Source organism: Ylistrum balloti, unplaced genomic scaffold (assembly GCF_031769215.1).
Source record: "Ylistrum balloti isolate Yb309-2 unplaced genomic scaffold, AGI_CSIRO_Ybal_v1 Utg370026, whole genome shotgun sequence".
In the NCBI taxonomy this organism is placed as follows: Eukaryota; Metazoa; Mollusca; class Bivalvia; order Pectinida; family Pectinidae; genus Ylistrum; species Ylistrum balloti.
In genome coordinates this window covers 1172514-1194477 of record NW_026782091.1, presented here as the reverse complement: position 1 = coordinate 1194477, position 21964 = coordinate 1172514, and the positions used below count along the sequence as shown (strand labels likewise).

General features: G+C 35.6%; 1 protein-coding gene across 1 annotated transcript; it reads right to left on the bottom strand.

Annotated features, from left to right (window-relative positions):
- Positions 1–1438: 1438 nt before the first annotated feature.
- LOC132548731 (peptidyl-prolyl cis-trans isomerase A-like) lies at positions 1439–10159 on the bottom strand. Its single transcript, XM_060212611.1, has 6 exons — positions 10117–10159; positions 9921–10000; positions 7608–7638; positions 6699–6884; positions 5569–5644; positions 1439–1919 (listed from the first exon to the last, which is right to left on the bottom strand). The coding sequence occupies exons 2-6, from the start codon at positions 9981–9983 to the stop codon at positions 1787–1789; spliced, it is 489 nt and encodes a 162-aa protein (XP_060068594.1). The 5' UTR covers positions 9984–10000; positions 10117–10159; the 3' UTR covers positions 1439–1786.
- Between the last annotated feature and the right edge of the window lie 11805 nt (positions 10160–21964).

Here is a 21964-nt window from a genome sequence, read left to right as displayed (position 1 = left end):
TGATCGCTCTCTGTGGATCCACAGTTCCTTAGGAATCGTCTAGTTGGTTGTTGGTGAAGTAGATAGATAGAACATACTGTAAGCGTTCTATTGAGCGTAACAATAACGGCAGTTCCCTGGAGGTCTGTATTTAATGGTATATTTCTGCGAGGAACTTTGTTAAGGATGAGTCTCGGGGCGAGAGGGGCAGGAACCAAATAGGGAAATGAGAGCAATTTTTTTAAAATACTACTCCGATGGGAATGATTGGGTATTGTGCAAAACTAGGTCTGAAGTATTGTTTGCTGAAGGAGAATCATTTGTTTAAATAATGGATCTCATTCCCCTGGGATTGGACCCAAAAGGGGTGATAGAGCCAATTCTTATAAATCCTACTGTGAATGATTTGATTTTGACCAAATTTGGTCTGAGGCATTTTTGGGTGAAGAGGTATCAATTTTGCCATGTAAAAGAAAGGCCCGTTCAAAATACATAGTGCATAACCAGGGACAAAATCCATGTTGACATATATGGCATCGTTCTAATATCTGTAATAAGGCATTACAGAAACCCTTATCATGGACTTCAAGATATTGACAATGTAACAACTTCAAACAAACGGACGAAAGTAGTTGCATTGCCTCTGTGCTGGACTTCTCATCTTTTTTATCACTGTTAGGACTTACCACAAGAAATGTTTGAAAAACAATTTTAAACTCTAAACTTTAAACAACATATATCCTATCAGAAGGCATCTTACAACAAGCCTTGAAAGATCTTAGGAGAGACATAAATGAACATTTTCGGCTTTATTAAAATCAAATACAGTCACAGCAGTTGCCAAATACCACCATGTGATGGGGACATCTCACAATTCTATGTTGGAACCAATGTCTGAAGATCGCATTGAAATATCAAATATTTACAATGTTGTTGTGATGTCATTTTATATGGCTGAACCACTTCACAAATTCCACAAAATTTCTAGGTCAGTATTATGGTTGAAGTACACAAGATAATGCATTTATTTTTCCACATTGATCACAAGGTAGCACGCATTTCTATGGAAGAAAATGTGGACCAGTATTAAGGTTTGTATTGTAAAATATGTAAAAAAATCTACTTTTGATGCAACATTTTTCTTTTAAGTAAGATATTTTGCTTAATTTTGTTCAGAATGCAAAAAAATTGAAGCCTGCAAACCTTGAAGGAACCAGCATTGTGTTGTTAGGGTTTTTTGTGGTGGGACAAGTCAGGCCAATTCGTTTATCCTATAGATACTGAGTGTTAACAAGGGAATGGACAGATGGCACAGGATAAACTATAATACCATGCATCGACGAGGGTAATTTCAGATGTTTTGAACATCTTTTTAATGTAAAATTTCATCAAAGCATAAATGCCAAATACAAAAATGACTTGAACAAAAGCAGATGTGTAAAAATCACAGACACTATGCTTTTATTGTGTGTTTCTATTCTTTTATTCTTTTTATTCCTTCAAGAACACAGTACTTCTATCATAACAAAAAGCATTAATTTTAACAGAATATGTATACTGTACTTGATAGTGCAGAAATATCTCTATTGCACTCTATGAACTCTTAACGAAACTGATTTTTCGTTCAACCTGTTCAACATATAATTATAAAATTAACAGAAAAGAAAATGTAAGTACAGCTTTAAAATAGTAATTTCTGGAAGTATTAATGTAATCAACCAAAGAAAATCATTTCATAGTTACAAAGGCTCTTGATATTTCCATCATTCTTCTGCTATGAAATAATGCCTAATAAAAGTATTGAAATTCACAATGAACCACAATTAACAATCACCACTGGCTTAGACGGATTCCCACCATCGGATCCAACAGCCTCCATTGCGTTGACGACATCCATACCACTTGTCACATCTCCAAATACTACATGTTTATTGTCCAGCCTGTAAAACAAATAAGTCTGATATCAAATTGAAAGTCTTGGCTTCTACATACAGAACCTTGCACTTTCTCAGTTTTCCTTGAGTTTCTTGACAAGTTTTTATAAAGATCACAATAAACATATAATTTTTATCACACACTAAATTATTTTGGAAAATATTACAAAAAATTTCTTTTCCATGCCAAAATAGTCATGCAAATTTATTGACATCCTCAATACTCTAGAGGTTACAATCACAACATCCTCAATACTCTAGAGGTTACAATCACTACATTCACGATACTCTAGGTGTTACAATCACTACATTCACAATACTCTAGATGCTACAATCACAACATTCACAATACTCTAGATGCTACAATCACAACATTCACGATACTCTAGGTGTTACAATCACAACATTCACGATACTCTCTGGGTAACAATCACAACATTCACAATACTCTGGATGTTACAATCACTACATTCACGATACTCTAGAGGTTACAATCACTACATTCACGATACTCTAGGTGTTACAATCACAACATTCACGATACTCTAGAGGTTACAATCACAACATTCACGATACTCTCTGGGTAACAATCACAACATTCACAATACTCTGGATGTTACAATCACTACATTCACGATACTCTAGAGGTTACAATCACTACATTCACGATACTCTAGGTGTTACAATCACAACATTCACGATACTCTAGAGGTTACAATCACAACATTCACGATACTCTCTGGGTAACAATCACAACATTCACGATACTCTAGGTGTTACACAACATTCACGATACTCTAGAGGTTACAATCACTACATTCACAATACTCTAGGTGTTACAATCACTACATTCACAATACTCTAGAGGTTACAATCACAACATTCACGATACTCTCTGGGTAACAATCACAACATTCACGATACTCTAGGTGTTACAATCATAACATTCACGATACTCTAGAGGTTACAATCACTACATTCACGATACTCTAGGTGTTACAATCACAACATTCACGATACTCTAGAGGTTACAATCACAACATTCACAATACTCTAGGTGTTACAATCACAACATTCACGATACTCTAGGTGTTACAATCACAACATTCACGATACTCTCTGGGTAACAATCACAACATTCACGATACTCTAGAGGTTACAATCACAACATTCACGATACTCTAGATGCTACAATCACAACATTCACGATACTCTAGGTGTTACAATCACAACATTCACAATACTCTCTGGGTAACAATCACTACATTCACGATACTCTAGATGTTACAATCACAACATTCACAATACTCTAGAGGTTACAATCACTACATTCACGATACTCTAGGTGTTACAATCACTACATTCACGATATCTCTGGTCAACAATCACTACATTCACAATACTCTAGATGTTACAATCACTACACTCACAATACTCTAGGTGTTACAATCACTACACTCACGATACTCTAGGTGTTACAATCACAACATTCACGATACTCTCTGGGTAACAATCACTACACTCACGATACTCTAGATGCTACAATCACCACATTCACAATACTCTGGATGTTACAATCACAACATTCACAATACTCTAGAGGTTACAATCACTACATTCACGATACTCTAGGTGTTACAATCACAACATTCACGATACTCTAGGTGTTACAATCACAACATTCACGATACTCTAGATGCTACAATCACCACATTCACAATACTCTGGATGTTACAATCACAACATTCACAATACTCTAGGTGTTACAATCACTACATTCACGATACTCTAGAGGTTACAATCACAACATTCACGATACTCTCTGGGTAACAATCACTACATTCACGATACTCTAGATGTTACAATCACAACATTCACAATACTCTAGAGGTTACAATCACTACATTCACGATACTCTAGGTGTTACAATCACTACATTCACGATACTCTCTGGTCAACAATCACTACATTCACAATACTCTAGATGTTACAATCACTACACTCACAATACTCTAGGTGTTACAATCACTACACTCACGATACTCTAGATGTTACAATCACAACATTCACGGTACTCTAGATGTTACAATCACAACATCCACGATACTCTAGATGCTACAATCACAACATTCACGATACTCTAGGTGTTACAATCACAACATTCACGATACTCTCTGGGTAACAATCACTACACTCACGATACTCTAGATGCTACAATCACAACATCCACGATACTCTAGATGCTACAATCACAACATTCACGATACTCTAGGTGTTACAATCACAACATTCACGATACTCTCTGGGTAACAATCACTACACTCACGATACTCTAGATGCTACAATCACCACATTCACAATACTCTGGATGTTACAATCACAACATTCACAATACTCTAGAGGTTACAATCACTACATTCACGATACTCTAGGTGTTACAATCACAACATTCACGATACTCTAGGTGTTACAATCACAACATTCACGATACTCTAGGTGTTACAATCACTACATTCACAATACTCTAGATGCTACAATCACAACATTCACAATACTCTAGATGCTACAATCACAACATTCACGGTACTCTAGATGTTACAATCACAACATCCACGATACTCTAGATGCTACAATCACAACATTCACGATACTCTAGGTGTTACAATCACAACATTCACGATACTCTCTGGGTAACAATCACTACACTCACGATACTCTAGATGCTACAATCACAACATCCACGATACTCTAGATGCTACAATCACAACATTCACGATACTCTCTGGGTAACAATCACTACACTCACGATACTCTAGATGCTACAATCACCACATTCATAATACTCTGGATGTTACAATCACAACATTCACAATACTCTAGAGGTTACAATCACTACATTCACGATACTCTAGGTGTTACAATCACAACATTCACGATACTCTAGGTGTTACAATCACAACATTCACGATACTCTAGGTGTTACAATCACTACATTCACAATGCTTAAGGGGATAAATTAACTTGCGCTCTCTTCACCCATGAAACATTTCATGGCAAATTGAAGGCACAAGTGAAGTTACCCAATTTGTCTAGAGCAGGTTTCAGGAGAAAAAAAAAATCTGAACAATCACTAACTGATATGCTCCTTTGAAGATTAAAAAGGAGAGACTTTTAAGTCAGTAGAACATGTTGTTATGCAACCACAAGATTGGTTTTTATGTACATGAAAGGACCAAACTACTTTTTTCCCCCTTGACTACAAGGTGTCGCACATAGAACTTTCAATTTTGCCATGAAATGTTCCAGGGGTGCAGAGAGCAACGGAGACAGACAGTGACGGAGCGTAACTCCAGGAGTGTCAAGGATGATTTTTTGGTATCCATTAGGATGTGATATTCGGCCATATAACAAGTTCATTCACAAATAACGTAGCAATCAGTTGGTAAGATACACTTATCACAGGATTGCCTTTCAATTTAATATTTTAGCATATTAAGCATACAGAATTTATTGTACATTTATTTTACTTTGATTAATTTCATAAATGACATATCAAATAAAACTATTGTTAGCTCCAGTACATAGGAATATATTTATAAAGTAACAAGATCATGTACCATTGAGGAATATTCAACTTTGAGATATCCTGACTTACCAGCTTGTTTTCGCTGTACAGATGAAGAACTGGGATCCATTGCTATTCGGGCCAGAGTTGGCCATGGACAGAGTTCCTATCAAAGAAAATTTCCCTTATCAAAAATGTCTTTATCTGTTCTAAAACATCTCGACCCAATGACACCAAAATAAATCACTGCTATCCATGATTCATTTTACTGCATAATTTAATTTGTCAATTAAATTCTATTTGTGGTATCCATAAAGCAAAAGTACTGGGGTCTCATCATTTCATTGGTGTGTAAAATATATTCTTTTTCTGCAGACATCAAAAATCAGCTCTCCGAAACCTCTCCATGTCTCCTACTGATTGTACTTTAATGTTAACCAAATACAAGAGCTGCCTTCCAAAATAGTCCAACAAGAGAATTTAGACAGATATTGACACCAACAATGAAATCTGAAAATTTCTCTTAAAAGATGTTGATAATAATCTTAAAACTGCAAATTCAAAAATGGTCGACTGTTGGCAATTTTTTTCTCTCTTTTTTTCATCAGTCTTAAAATCAAAAGGGACAAAACTAATGACCAAGCAGAACCTTCATATGAAATTTGATGAAGACTCATCCAGTACTTCTCATGAAAAAGCAATAACAAACTTTCAATTTCAAAATCCAAAATGGCCACTTATTTGCAATTCTGTTTTTCTGTTCAGTCCCAAAATCAAAACAGCACAACTACGGATCAAGGGGAACCTTAATATGAAAATTAAGAGCCATCCAGTACTTTAAGAAATGGTGATAAAAACATTTTACAGTAGACAAGGAATGTAAGGCAATTGTATATATATATATCAGAATTAGTTATGACAACTTAACAAATACTTGGTGAGAACCAAAGTAACAAAGTCAACTTAATAGTAAATTAAGTGAATCAGGCTCTGAAAAGTTTAAATTGTTGTATACAGAGGTAAGTTCCAGGATTCCTTATGATAATTTATATACTTATTAAATGTTGACAACACTTTTCGAGGGAAAGTTATATGAATGTTTAGCACTCCATTGCACAGCAAACATAAAGCATTGATAATTGCTTGCTTACTTATTCGATGACCCTTCCTTAAACATGCAGTAAGACAAAATGTGTCATAAAGAATTACTGGCTATTTACCTTTTCCTTTGTGCTTCAAAATGAAGTTTTCATCATCAAATTTTTTTCCATAGATACTTTTCCCTCCTGTTCCATTGCCTTTGGTAAAGTCACCTCCTTGGCACATAAAGCCAGGGATGATTCTATGGAACTTTGAACCTTTATAGCCAAAACCTTTCTCACCAGTGCAGAGTGCTCTGAAGTTTTCTGAAATATCAATATTTAAATTCTGATTAAAAATAATGTAAAAAATTCAATGATTTTAATCCATAATAAATATGAGGCCCTAGAACCTTCCATTACTCACCAGTCATCTAATATTCAATGCTTGGCACAAAAGACATTATCATCTCCAGTTATTGACCTTTAAAATGGGTCTAAATTAAAATTGATCAAACTTGAAAAACTAGCTTACATTCAATCCAGGTTATATATTACAGTACAACTAACCAACATTTTTTTTGAAAGACTTCCGTATAATACAAACAAATATAGGTTATATATGTGTGTTTACCAGTGTGATCTTGAATATGGGTTCTGGACCCACGTTCTTTTAGTTTTCCACTTACCAACTGAATTCCAGGAATCTCTTCACCAAATATTGCCATTCAAGTTTGATACTTGTGACCTTTAATATGAATCAATGTGATCCTAGGGAGTTATTAAGCAAAATCACACAACCTTTGACCCTTTGATTACTAAGATGTCATTTTGAATTCTTTTTACCAATTCAACCATGTGATATTGAATACTGGTCAAGGTCATATTTTTTCATATTCATTATGAAGAAATCAATTTTTCTTTGGATATTTATGATACTTATACTAAATTCATTTTTTGATGTGTCACCATGGTTTCAGGTCTGGCCTTAGGTTAGCTAAAATCTGTTTTGCCTTATTGTAATCTAAGCTTTATTTTTATCATGCTTACCTGCTGTTTTGGGAACCTTTTCAGTTTCTAACTGAAACAGAAATAAAATAAGGACTGTATAAAGATATCATTTGTTTGCGATGCAATACATGGCTTTAAATTACGAGACTGCTCTAAATATACTAGGTCCTGCTGCAGCAATATGTCCTCTAATGCAAATCTAACAAGGCATCACACACGATACAAATACATAAGTGAGCTAAAAACACATTTCTTCTAGAAACTCAACAAGAAATCCTGAAAAGTCTATCTTGTTGTGCATCTTTCACTGGTCAAACTGACATTCATATATATATATTTATATATATGGGCAAGAATTCGCTAATGAAATTTTAGTGTCAAAGTAGTTTATCCAATACACTAATGAAATTTTAGTGTCAAAGTAGTTTATCCAATTAAAAACAAACAAAATCATGCAAGTATGGATAATAAAGTTTGTTTAAATATTAAAGTTGATTTATTTTTATCGTTATATGAAAAATCAAATTGATCTAATAGATTAAATAACAAGGAAACAGCACAAGTTGTATGCCGCCAGTGGATAAATTATAGGCAAAAAGTGTGACATTTCTGCAGTAGTGAAACTCTGAGTCGTATTTATTAAATGCATGAAGAATTGTGGTGCTGTAAAAGTTGTTAATCAACTGCAAAATGATCGGTTTATCAATAAAAACACTTGTTTTGTTTTGTACAGAATTTGATTAATGCTGCCAAAAATAGGCCAATGTACATAACTTTTCGCGTCAACAAATGTTACGTGCACGTTTCCCTCAGTAAATATGTTTGGAAACGCATCGTCGACACAGCATTTGCAAATTTACGAAGTGTCAACACAAGGTACGATATGATTGTCGTAATTTTCATCAATCAACTGGAGTTCGGAAAATATATCAGGTAATAAAATATAATTAATTTGGTGTCCAAACTACCATAAAATACTCCCTCTCTTTGGAACAGTTGTATTTCTGTAACAGATCGCATAACGATAATGTTTTTTGCGATATTTCCCAGTAACGTTAACACATGACTATGCAGTTTTCAAAAATAGCATCTATTGGTATAGAGGAACACAAGGAGACCACGGAATCTGGTAATTTTGATCACGTAACGAAGTGTTACGCACACATTCAGAGTCAAATATTATGTTTGATAATGTTGTGTGATTTATTTCTTTGTATTTTTCAACAAAATAAACAGTAGATCTGGTATTTGAAACAGGTTTGACCTCACAATAGCGATTTTTTGGTGGGAACGATTTCCGTACATATCCTTGACCCGAAAATAAATAATTGCACGTTTTTGGTGTCAATGTTACATGCAACTACTTAAACAATATTATATTTGAGATATGTGGGAGTATAATTATAATTTACATACAGATAGTGTATTGTAGGGCTATTTATATGTTTTAATAGCATTACTGGCATGCTTTATGATTCATATGTGTGTCCATGTTACATGCCAGGGCTCTCGATCTGCAGATTTGGGGCCGATATTCGGCCCTATTCCCAATGCAAAATAGTATCTTTTGTTCCCAATTTATACCTGAAGTTTTCCCAATTCTAAGGAAAACACCATTTTTTTCCCAATTCTAAGGGCCCCAGTCCGAAATGGGGTGTGAGAGCCCTGCATGCAACATATGTGTAACTACTTCATCACTGAAATGAGAAGATTGCAAAAAATATTGATAGTATTTTCTTTATACCACAGTAACACAATGAAAAAATGACTTTCCTTGTTTACCAAGAACATAATTTTTATTACATTTATCTCTTAAAAATTACATGTAACATTGTCAGAACAATAAGAGAAAACCTGTTTTCATAGAATTTCTGAAATACATGATAAATTTGAAAAAATGCAATTTTTTAAGTCGAGATGACGGACAATATTTTAGATAAACAAACCTAATCCTAAACTTTAAACAGGTCAAAGAACCATCGATCTCAGTTTGGGAATAGTGTCTATGTTTGAGCTCTAAATTCATTAATTTTCTTTGTTCTTAACTGAAGTAAGTTTCAAATTGATTTCTTTGTTACACATATAAAGCCACCATTTACAGTTATACTTCAAACAAAATTTGTAGGCTTATGAATATTTTTATTTTCTTCTTGCAATGTCACTGGTTACATTAGCTCATTCTTGCCCATATACAGGAGTATCGTTTGAAAATTGAATGTATTATCGGGACCGTTTTGTTTATCGCATGTCGGTTTTACCAATGGAAGATGCACCACAAGATAGACTTTTCGGGATATATATATCTATATATAATGTCCTTAAAGAAATCCTAGTTTTGTCTAGTTTGCTTACCTTCATTACTATCCTCCCGGTTGGCTTACCGCCGATACTGATATCGAAGAAAACTTCAGTCATTCTTGCACGTGGTTTACCTTAAAACAAAAGAAAACTACATTAGCTCCATTTCTCTGAAACAGGTATAAATTATAGCAGAAAAAATCAAGTAAGATACTGCTATGCTTTAAATACACAGATTTAGAGCACAAACCGGCTGCAGATGAAATGGTTCCCACACCGGAAGTAGGCCTAGATTGGGGCGTGGGTGCGCATTCAAAATATGAGATTTTCGGGCATCGTAACTCTATCGGTCATGTGACAGCACTTCCGCCTCCGATAACATCCCTAAATCTCAGAGACACTTACTGTGACACAGAAGTACAGATGTATTACATAAAATCAGAGTTGTTATATACGTCTCTGATAAAATCAATAATTGAACGGAAATGACATTCTGAAGACAGAAAAAAATAACCATAACACAAACCATGGACGTATATATATGTATTATACGTCCCTGCACAAACTATTTAAATAAAGTTTATTTTTCATTGGTGGGTCTACAATTCGCTAGTTAATGCGACTACAATGTGTATCGCTTTATTATGGATATATTTTATCATTCATTAGCCGAATTCTCCATTTCCCGATGTTGAAATCTAATGTTTAGTTTATATACAATGGTTTGTGCAACAGCATCCTCTAGGTATATATTTGTGTATTCGTCAAACCATAGAGGGTGATTTTCCCAGAGTTTGTCAATTCTGTTCTTGAAAAGGTTAGTTGTTCTGGCTGAGACTACTTGTTCAGGAAGACTATTCCATGTATCTACTACTCTGTGTGCAAAGTTGTATTTCCTAATGTCTCTGGTACAATGTTGTTTCGTTAATTTTAATGAATTGCCTCTTGTGCTGCTGGACATGTTTAATTTCAACAAATCAGAAGTAACTTTCTGGTCATAAATTCCTTTCAAAATTTTAAAGACTTCGATCATGTCTCCTCGCATCCGTCTGAATTTGAGGGTTGGTAACTTCAGTCGTTTTAGACGATGTTCATAACTCATGTCTTTCATGTTTGGTAGCATCCTTGTAGCACGCCTTTGGACATTTTCTACTGCCTCCATATCCTTTTTCTTATACGGTGACCAGACAGAGCTTGCATATTCCATATAAGGCCTGACCAGAGCTTTAAACAATAAGCAGAATGTTCTGTTATCCAAATATATAAAGCTACGTCTCATTGGCCCAACAGTCTGGTTTGCCTTATTTACTTGAGTTTGTATATGCTTCTCAAATGTAAGATGCCTGTCTATGGTTACCCCAATATCCCCCTTGCTTCCAACATTTTCCAGGACTTCTCTACCACTATCGTATATATTCATGCTATACTTAGTTTCCTCAACAGTCTTACCGTTGTTGTGGATGGATAAAACCTTACACTTATCTGGATGAAACTTCAACAACCATCTTTCACTCCATTGGTACAGCTGGTCAAGATCATACTGAAGTATTGAAGTGTCACCAGTGTCCTTAATCACCCTATATACTTTAGTGTCATCCGCAAATAAAAACACGTCAGATGATACACATTCAGGTAAGACATTTATAAAAATCACAAATAGAACAGGCCCAAGAACTGATCCTTGGGGTATTCCACTGGTTACTTCATGCCACTTAGAATGTGCCCCATTGACTTGTACACACTGTTTCCTATTTTTAAGAAAATTTCCAATCCAGGTACATAGATTCTTGTTTATTCCATACATTTTGAGCTTCTCGATAAGTCTTTGGTGTGGCACTTTGTCAAAGGCCTTCATGAAGTCCATATATACAGTGTGTATAACTCCTCCTTGGTCCAGAACTTCAATCCATTTATCTAATACACATAGTAGTTGTAATGCAGTTGACCTCCCTCCTAAAAATCCAAATTGTCTGTCACTGAATTTTTTTCCATGTACTCCATTATTCTTGATCTAATTAACTTTTCCATCATTTTACACAAAATACCTGTCAGGCTGACTGGTCTGTAGTTTGATGCTGACCTTTTGTCTCCTTTCTTAAAAATAGCAGTGATAGTGGCAACTTTCCATATCTCTGGTATGCTACCTGACCTCAACGACATTCCCAATATCCTGAAAATTGGTTTGTTTATCACAGAACGCAATTCATACAACACCTTTGGATGTAACTTGTCAGGCCCAGGAGATTTAGTAACACTCATTTTATGGATTAGATTATTAACCTCCTCAATTGTTATATTTTATTGTCTGCTCCCCTTCAGCCATTAAGTTACAACGGGTGTTTGTGTACTTTGTTTTCGCTTATTATTTACTCTTTTTTTCACGTTTCAAATTTTCAGGTTCTCACGATCGGGATTTCAATGCCTGTTACTGAAATCAACTGCTAAATATTAACTCACAGACTATTGCGTATACTTCCTATGAAGACGATTTGGTACTCCGTTTTCACTGCGTTTCTTCTGCGTTGAGACTCATCGTCGCTTGCTCACGTGATTTTTTTAATTCGTTTGTTCATTCAAATGCAGTAGACCGTGTCAGTAGTTCTACAAGGAAACCGCAGTCTTCGCCTCCCCCGCTTTTAATCATGGGACCTAAGCGTCCTACTGTTGTGATTCTTTATTAGTATACTGGGCATGGAGAACAGGGGAATGGTCAAAGGGAGATAACTGAAATCAGGAAATTATTGTATATCATTTTATTAGTGTGTACTCAAGTCCGGATAAAGCTAACCGGCAACCACTTTTTGTATTAGTATAAGACGAGAATAAAATGCATGGCTGACGTACATGAATCCCTTTCACATTTAATAGCTCACCTGGCCCAAAGGGCTTATGCCATAACGCGGTGTCCGTCGTCCGCCCGTCCTGCGTCCGTCAACTTTTCATATAAACAACTTCGTCTGAAATACCGGAAGGCCTATAATCATTATATTTGGCTGGAAGGTTCCTTTGATGAAGCCCAACAAAGGTTGCAAAAAGAAATGACCTTGACCCATATTTAAGGTCACAGAGGTTAAATGTGTTGAAACATTTAAACGACTTCTTCCATAATACCAAAAGGCCTAGAATCATTATATTAGGCTACTATGTTCCTCTTATGGTGTCCTACAAAGTTTGCTAAAAGAAAATACCTTGACCAATCTTCAAGGTCACAGAGGTCAAATGTGTTAAAACATTTAAACAATTTCTTATGAAATATAGAAAATATTATATTTGGCCAGTATGTTCCTTTTATGAAGTCCAAGAAAGTTTGCAAAAAGAAATGACCTTGCCACATAGTCAAGGTCACAGGGGTCAAATGTGTTAAACCTTTAAATTACATTTTCTGATGATCCAAAACATCTAGGATAGTGATATTATTCCAAACAGAAATGACCTTGACCCATATTCAAGGTCACAACAGTCAAATGTGTTAAACCTTTGAACAACTTCTGATTAAGGTAAAGGCTTAGGATCATAATATTTGTCCAAAACCCATCATATTTGGCCATTAAAGGCTTATATACAAATGACTTATTTTGGACTACTAAGGGACAGAACCCATATGGAGTAATTTGTCATATTGCTTTAAGCATCTACTGTGGAACATCTGCACAGATATTGTACAGTTGGTCATAAAGATCAAGGTGAGCGATACAGGCCCTCTGGCCCTCTTGTTCATCACATGGTGGAAAATCCAATCGACATGCATCAAATGTGAAGAACTGTTGTTTATGGTAACATTATTTGTGTATTTGAACTTTATGCCGAGATATTGATCTTGAATACTAGGCCTACATTCAGACGAAACATTCTGCTCGTTGTCGCAGAAAGTACGATTTTCCCGCCATCTTTAGACCACAGTTGTCACAGGGATCCTGTGATGGATTCCTCATATTTAACTCCTCAGAGCCGTGGGCCACCCATTTTAACACCCGAGTTACCCTTCGCCTGCTCATGATAACCGCATTCGCTGGACAATTTTCGTCAGGACCATGTTCCACTGGTTCCAGTGTTGCCCACTGAGACACGTGATCGACCGTCGGTGAGCGTCAGTGATCTAACACTACCAAAATTTCATGGTTATTTGTATGAAAATGGTGTGAAATTTCTGAGCGAGTTTCACTCCTATACCGTCTTTCATGGGATCACCCAGGATCATAAGCGGTGCATAGCGGCATTCCACCTTCACCTTCCTGGACCAGCATTAGTTTGGTATGGCCAACTTCCCGCTGAGAATGCTATCTGGGGAAAACCCTCTTCATTGAATCAAAAAGCTCTCAAAGCAATTCAGAGGAAACCACCTCCATTTGTGTAAGTGTTCATGGAACTGTACTTATTTGTTGAGTTATGGTTTCTTGCCAATGAGAATGAGTTTACTTTATATTACCATTTTCCATACATTTGTAATTTCACCATAATTGTGTATGATCTTTCAATTTTACAAAAATTGAACCCAGAAATATTGAATTATATTGCATGTACTACATGTATTTGTATGGATATCTGTGATTTGAAACTAAGGTTTCCATTGTTTCTTGAGATTATTTTAAAATAATCTATGTTAAATAATTTCTATCAGATTATTTGGAATTATTTCACCTTGTGTGCTGCTTTATTGTCTAGAATATCTTGCCTTTAAATTACTTAAGAAATATGTCATTATTTGATGATACCTTGATGCCTTTGAGCCCATTTTTTTAATGAGATTAAGCAAACTTTCAATGCATCTTTGATATTTTTATGTAATTCTTGATTGTTCATGTCAAACCATATTAAATTTGTCATGGATGTTTTGCTATCACGGTGATTAAGAGTAGGTTCATTAAATGAAAAATATTATATCATTTCAACTTCTCAGGTGTCAGTAACTACCTGTTTGGTATTTGATCTATGTAACTTCTATGATAATATGAGCTCCAACTTTTCCCAAAATTGATTATGTACTGAAATGATGCTGAAATGCATTGTAAAAGTTAGAAATGAAATAGCCAGAAAATTATGGTAATAATGATCTCTATTTTAACTTGATGTAGTTAAGTTTTTGCTTGATGCGTGTTAGATTGTGAATTCTTGGCCAGATTTTACATGTATGAATGATTGTATGTATGTATCTTGCTATAGCAGGTTTTTTTTAAGATCTTATTTTGAAATATACACTGTTTACAGTGACTTCTATAGAGTTCCACATCTCGCTGGTAATGTAATTGTTTTGTATGATATATATCCCTTATATTTCCATAAAGTATAACATTCATGTGTGGCCACTTTACAAGAAGGCTACGTTTGCTTAGAAAGGCACATAAACAGTTCTTCAGATGTTAGAAGACGTGAGATGCTTACGGCAACACCAGGAAGCGAAAGCAGCTAAGTGCAAACAGAAAGACCTGTCTTTCCGACTCCACATGATTTTACACTGGACACTGTAACAAACGCCTCGGCTAATCTACTACTGTAGAACGGCACCAAGGTGAGACTCGGTCCATAACAACTAGATTTGGGAACGCTTTCGAAACTTTGCCACAAGTGGAAATAATTTCGCTAACGCTAAGACAGCAGATTATTTCCGAAAGAGACGTAAATTTGGCAGCCTTGCTCATTCACTATTTCAGTGGTCAAAGTGACCCAAGCTGTCAAATTTCTGATAAACCCGACGCTTGTCAATGAGCAAGTTTATTTTAGCCTTCGGTGTTTACAAGCATGTGATATGTTCTGCTCATCCTGCCCTGTGTATTGAATTAGATTTATATGGGAGACATTGTAGACATGGGTACTCACTATCCAACCTAAGGTTTTTATGATAATCACCGTCAGTTTTCGATAAGGGCAACTGCTTAGTTACGCTTCAACAGTATACCAATTGGCTAGTCAGTACATGACAACACCCTTTTTTGTAATATTTTCGCAGACACTAAACATGTGTGATGTGAGTTATGTGATTTGTCCTTACACACAACTAGTTTTTGCCTCAACATGAGCGAAATACAGAACTGTTAAGCTTATTTGACCACATGAATTTTGCTAGTCGTTGTGTCAGACCCAGATGGTCTTTCATTTCACATTTGATCACACTGTCTACAACTGCGCATGCGTTGCACCACCATGTAAAACTTAATAAGGAGTGTAGAGCCGATCTGAACATGTGGTCTGTTTTTCTAAAACAGTGGAATGGCGTTTCTTTTTTTCCTGGACGACAGCTTAACTTTAGCTGCTGACTTACATTTATTCACAGATGCTACGCAGGAAGCTTTTGGTGGTATTTTAGGAATTAAGTGGTTCCCAGGGTTTGTTTCAATCTAGTCTTAAAAAGATGGACACATCTATGGCTCTGTATGAACTGTACTCTATTGTCAGGGTGTGTTAATGGGGTCATCAGTGGCATAAAAAGAGGATTCTTTTGCATTGTGACAACTTAGCAACAGTCGAAATCATCACAAAAGGGCGTTCTAGATTGAGAAGTATTATGCGGCTTATGTGAAAACTTACATTTCATTCAGTCATCCATAACTTTGTTGTGCATGCTGTTCACATTCCTGGAAAACAAAAAAACGTAGCTGATGCTATTTCCTGCTTTCAGATGGAATGTTTCAGACAGTTGGCACCCCAGACAGACCTCTTATCCATTCCATGCCTCCCAATGTCATCTCTACTGATAAGCTGAACAGGGAAGTCAACAACTTATGAGACGGGCCTTGAGGAAACAGACCCTAGCTTCTTACAGTTCTGGGCTCAATTGTTTCCTGACTTTCATTCTTATGCAAGGTATTTCATACCCTTTGGGATCTCTACCTCAAGTCTCAGAAGACCTTCTGATACGCTTCTTTATCCACTGCCAAAATGCATTGGGCCTGGAGTTTGACACTATCAAACTCTACCTGGCAGGAGTGTGTTTTTATTATATTCGCCATAACTTGGGAGATCATTTAGCTTGTACTTTAGTTATCTTGAATCACACAAGAGCTAAACATGGCCTACGTTTAAATCAAGTAAAGTTTTCTTTCTTACCTGGACTCCTTCGATACGCTGAGGAGGCAACTTTGCAGTTCTAGTTACGTTTATTAGTTATTTAGTTTAGTGTTTGAGTGAGTAGCCCCTGATACATCAAAGAGTAGTTTTATATATTTAAGTGTTGTAATATGCGTTATCCACACATTGCCTCTGTATGTAATAAACAGGTCAACTCTTTCACGTGTTTTAGTCGTATATAAAATCTATTCAAGCATTAAGGAGGAGTAGCATTTTGAAGCAAAATTATTGACTAATTTTCCCATTTAGAGCCCCGCAAGCAGGTCCCTATGGGTCGAGTCAACTTTTGAATTAAAGAAATGTAACCTGCTTGCAGTAATTTTTTCAGACCTAATTTGGTTAAAATCTTCCCAGGCATTAAGAAGAAGTTTTATGAAGCAAGATATTGTCTACCTTCCCCATTTGGGGCCCAACCCTAAGTCCCTAGGGGTCAAATCATCTCTGAAGTGAAGAATTAATTAACCAACCCCTACTGATGTTACAGATGAAATGAATGAATTCCATTCAAGCATTCAGGAAGAGTGAAACTTTGAAGGAAAATATTGTCTCGCTTTCCATTTGGGGTTCGATCCCCATATCCCTGGAGGTAAAATGAACTTTTTGAATTAAGAAATATTCCCCAAACCCCCCAATGATGTTTCAGACCAAATTTGGTTGAAATCCTCCAAGACCGTTTGGATGAGAAGACCTAGAAATAATGAATAAAAAAAACATTTTTATTTCTTTTATTGAAAATTCGTCATTTTTTTCTTAAACAAATATTACAAAATGTATATACATGATCAAAAGGTATGAGAATGTCAAAATTTTTCATTACCAGCATGTTGCTAAGAACATAACAGAATGTAGTTTAATTAGTGCAAAGATTTACAGATGCAATAATTACAATATTGACCAAAATTTATGGCAGCATCCAATTGAGTGTCTGATCCAGTGAAAGTTTGCCATCAAGTGTCTAATCAAGAATCACCCCCACCCCACCTCACTCCACCCCCAAAACACCCACAAGCACATACACACCCTTTCACTCATTCATACATACACACTTTACATTTTGGACTAAAAATAAAGGTAATATGTGAGACTTGTAGAAACTTAATTGCTAAAGTGCATGCTTTGAACAAAATATAAATATGTTTTAACATCATTTCTTGGAAAATGGTCACAACCCATCACTATAGGGTAAAATATCACCAGTGCTTTGTTCATATGCAGTATGACATTTGGCCTTCAAAGGCATTATTATCTTATACTGCCATCATATACAGTAAACCCTTCCAAGGCATTATTATAATGCCATCAAGTACATTAAACACTTCCAAGGCCTTCTTATGTTATACTGCCATCATGTACAGTAAACCTTCCAAGGCCTTATGTTATACTGCCATCATGTACAGTGAACCCTTCCAAGGCCTTATATTATACTGCCATCATGTACAGTGAACCCTTCCAAGGCCTTATGTTATACTGCCATTCTGTACAAAAAGCCCATCCAAGCCATTATGTCTTACTGCTGTCATGTACAGTGAACCCTTCCAAGGCCTGATGTTATACCGCCATCATGTACAGTTAAACCTTCCAAGGGCTTATATACTGCCATAATGTACAGTGAACCCTTCCAAGGCCTTGTGTTATACTGCCATCATGTACAGTTAACCCTTCCAAGGCCTTATGTTATACTGCCATAATGTACAGTGAACCCGTCCAAGGCCTTGTGTTATACTGCCATCATGTACAGTTAACCCTTCCAAGGCCTTGTGTTATACTGCCATCATGTACAGTGACCCCTTCCAAGGCCTGATGTTATACCGCCATCATGTACAGTTAAACCTTCCAAGGGCTTATATACTGCCATAATGTACAGTGAACCCTTCCAAGGCCTTGTGTTATACTGCCATCATGTACAGTTAACCCTTCCAAGGCCTTGTGTTATACTGCCATCATGTACAGTGACCCCTTCCAAGGCCTGATGTTATACCGCCATCATGTACAGTTAAACCTTCCAAGGGCTTATATACTGCCATAATGTACAGTGAACCCTTCCAAGGCCTTGTGTTATACTGCCATCATGTACAGTTAACCCTTCCAAGGCCTTGTGTTATACTGCCATCATGTACAGTGAACCCTTCCAAGGCCTTATGTTATACTGCCATCATGTACAGTTAACCCCTTCCAAGGGCTCTGTTCCTCCAGCCCCTTAGGGGCTGTGGTCTCACATTTATACAACATTCCTTCCCTTCACCCAAGAATGCTTCATTCATTCTATTTTCCCTATTGAGGCCTGTCCCTCCTGCCCAAAGGGGGCTAAGACCAACTGTTCCTACAAAATGTATTCCCCCTTCACCTAAAAATGCTTCTGATCAAATTAGGGGAAATCCAATCATTCTTAAGGAGCAGGATTTTAAAAAATTTCCATTATTTCCCTTTTTTTGCCTGACCCCCCTCTAGGAGACCATTGTACAAAACTGATTTCTCATCACCCGAAGATGCTTCAGACCAAATTTGGGCAAAATCAAATTATTATTAGAAGAGTTTGATTTTTTAAAAAAGTTCCCATTTTGGGCTGTATTCCTAAGGCCCTGAGGGGCCAGAACTCATAATTTATACAAAATATGTTCCATTTTCTCCAAGGATGCTTACCAAATTTGGTCAAAATCCCATAAGTCTTTTATATTCATCATGATTTCGCGTAACTCGTTTTCAGGATGTACACCTATTTGTGCTGGTGCTGTGTACGTCGTTTCAAAGTGGATTCTTAAAAAAAAGTAACATCTCGTTCTCCTTCCGCAAAACACAAAAAAAAAAAAAAAAAAAAAATAATTTTCATTATGTCAAACAAAATTGATATATATTAATTGTAGGAACCCTCCAATTGCTGAACATAATCCTTTGTAATTTGCACATAAATTTGGACAATACCCACAATTAGACAAAAGACTGAAAAATTGCTTCTACACTTTGATATTTACATAGCACAACACAATAGCTGCAAGTTACAACTACATGGAATGATAAAAGAAAACTACAGTGAATCACAAATCCCTGAAATAAGAAATTATATACATAACCAACATTTGAAATTTTATATATGGTAACAGATATATTTTCTTACTATGTTACAAAAGACAAGTGAATAATGCCTGTCAGTGCAGATCTATTAATAGATACATACTGAATAAAATATTGGATACATTGAAAGCTGTTTTGTCCTTCTAGGATGTTAAGGCCAAACAAAAATAAAACAATGTTCAAATTCCAAATGAAGGCAACTTAGAAATCAAAGCAAATATCAAAATATAGAAAGAGTGCCGAAATTCAAAATATTTTAGATTTTGGATGCAGTATGATACTGTAGATAGGTGTTCCATAAAGTCATTATCTGATCTACTTATGGTCTTTGTCATTAGTGTCTAATAAATATATCCTGACAGTTTAAATCTCATTTGGTGTCCGATATTTCATATATCACGTAATTTCTTTTTTCTTCAATAAATATGCATGAACAGCCAGACCAATATAAACTTGAGCAAATTGGCTTAGCATATAGTACAGTCTTGTGCTTCATAAGGATAGATTTTTCCAACACAAGTGTCTTAATTTTTTTTTATTCTTCTCTTAGTACAAACAGAAAGGTCAGACAAGTGTCCAATATCACAGATCTCAAACTGTAGATGCAAAATTAGGAACTTCAGTATTATTCAAAGACTGGTTCTAGGCAGCCACTCAGTATAAAGATATGTAAAAATTTAATTCTCAAATCAGTATAATCTGTAATAATGATCCTCAGAGTCAAAATGCAAAAAAAATGGAATTGAAAATCTATCTTTTGCACTAGCAAACTAGTCATTTTCGTGATTAGTTTCAACCTTCAGAAATTTTGTCAGCCCTACGTACTTCCTGTCTATGGTAGATGTGTGTTTAGTTAATGAAACATGCTTAATTCAAGATTATGAAATATTTTTATATCTCAAATATAGTTTCTGATTATTCTATATAGACATCTTATAATAATTCTTACATATTAGAAACATGTGACACAGTTATAAGTGAATCTTGACTGAGTGAACCTCTGAGGTGACAGACTATCCTGTAACACTACCAAGAGATCTGAGAAAGTTTTTGATTTCTTCAACCTTTAAACATCAGTGGTTTTAAGATATTTAATGGCAGTTTTATCTCTTTCTATTTCCATTGTAACGGCATTTATTCACATTAGAATAACATTGATACTTGAAATTCCTCCACTGCTAACTATTAATTGCACCGACCAGAAATTACTCTGGCTAACAAAATTGTAAAGTCACATGACTGGAATGACTGAAATTAAAGAAAACTTCTGTTTTTGACCTAACTCAAAAGGCAGCAATCATTTCCATTCAACATTTTGTTTTTGACAACATGTGTTTTAGTGCATCAGGGATTTCTTTTTTTTTAATTTTTGAAGAGACAGACTTGTCCATTCTGAACATGTATATCTGCCACTAAACAAGTTTAAGTAGCTGTGCTGTGATCAGAAACACTTTTCAGTATGATGCATATGTTTATACTTCCTTATAACATCAGCGTTCCAGGATTTCTATTTAAAACATTTATCCCATTTTATGAGAGCATTTTCATTTCCTCAGAGTTTGTTTGAAACCTGGCTTTACTGGTTACACTGAATCAAATCAATATATTGGAAAGGCCTGTTTAAAGGAAGTAGGAAGTATTCTTAAAGATAAAATGATATCAGATGCCACTAAAGCCAGGTGTCACTTAAACCAGGTGTCAGAATTTAACATAAAATGATATCAGATGCCACTAAAGCCAGGTGTCAAACAACATAAAATGATAGGTGTCACTTAAACCAGGTGTCAGAATTTAACATAAAATGATATCAGATGCCACTAAAGCCAGGTGTCACTTAAACCAGGTCTCAGATATAACATAAAATGATAGGTGTCACTTAAACCAGGTGTCAGAATTTAACATAAAATGATATCATAAAATGTCATATAACATAAAATGATGATGCCACTAAAGCCAGATGCCATAAA

Excerpts from the sequence above, each read along its gene's own strand:
- LOC132548731 (XM_060212611.1), bottom strand. The coding sequence starts at position 9,983 with ATGACTGAAGTTTTCTTCGATATCAGTATCGGCGGTAAGCCAACCGGG. Across the intron at positions 7,639-9,920 it reads CCGGGAGGATAGTAATGAAG|TTAGAAACTGAAAAGGTTCC; the intron begins GTAAGCAAACTA and ends TTTCTGTTTCAG. Across the intron at positions 6,885-7,607 it reads AAAGGTTCCCAAAACAGCAG|AAAACTTCAGAGCACTCTGC; the intron begins GTAAGCATGATA and ends TTGATATTTCAG.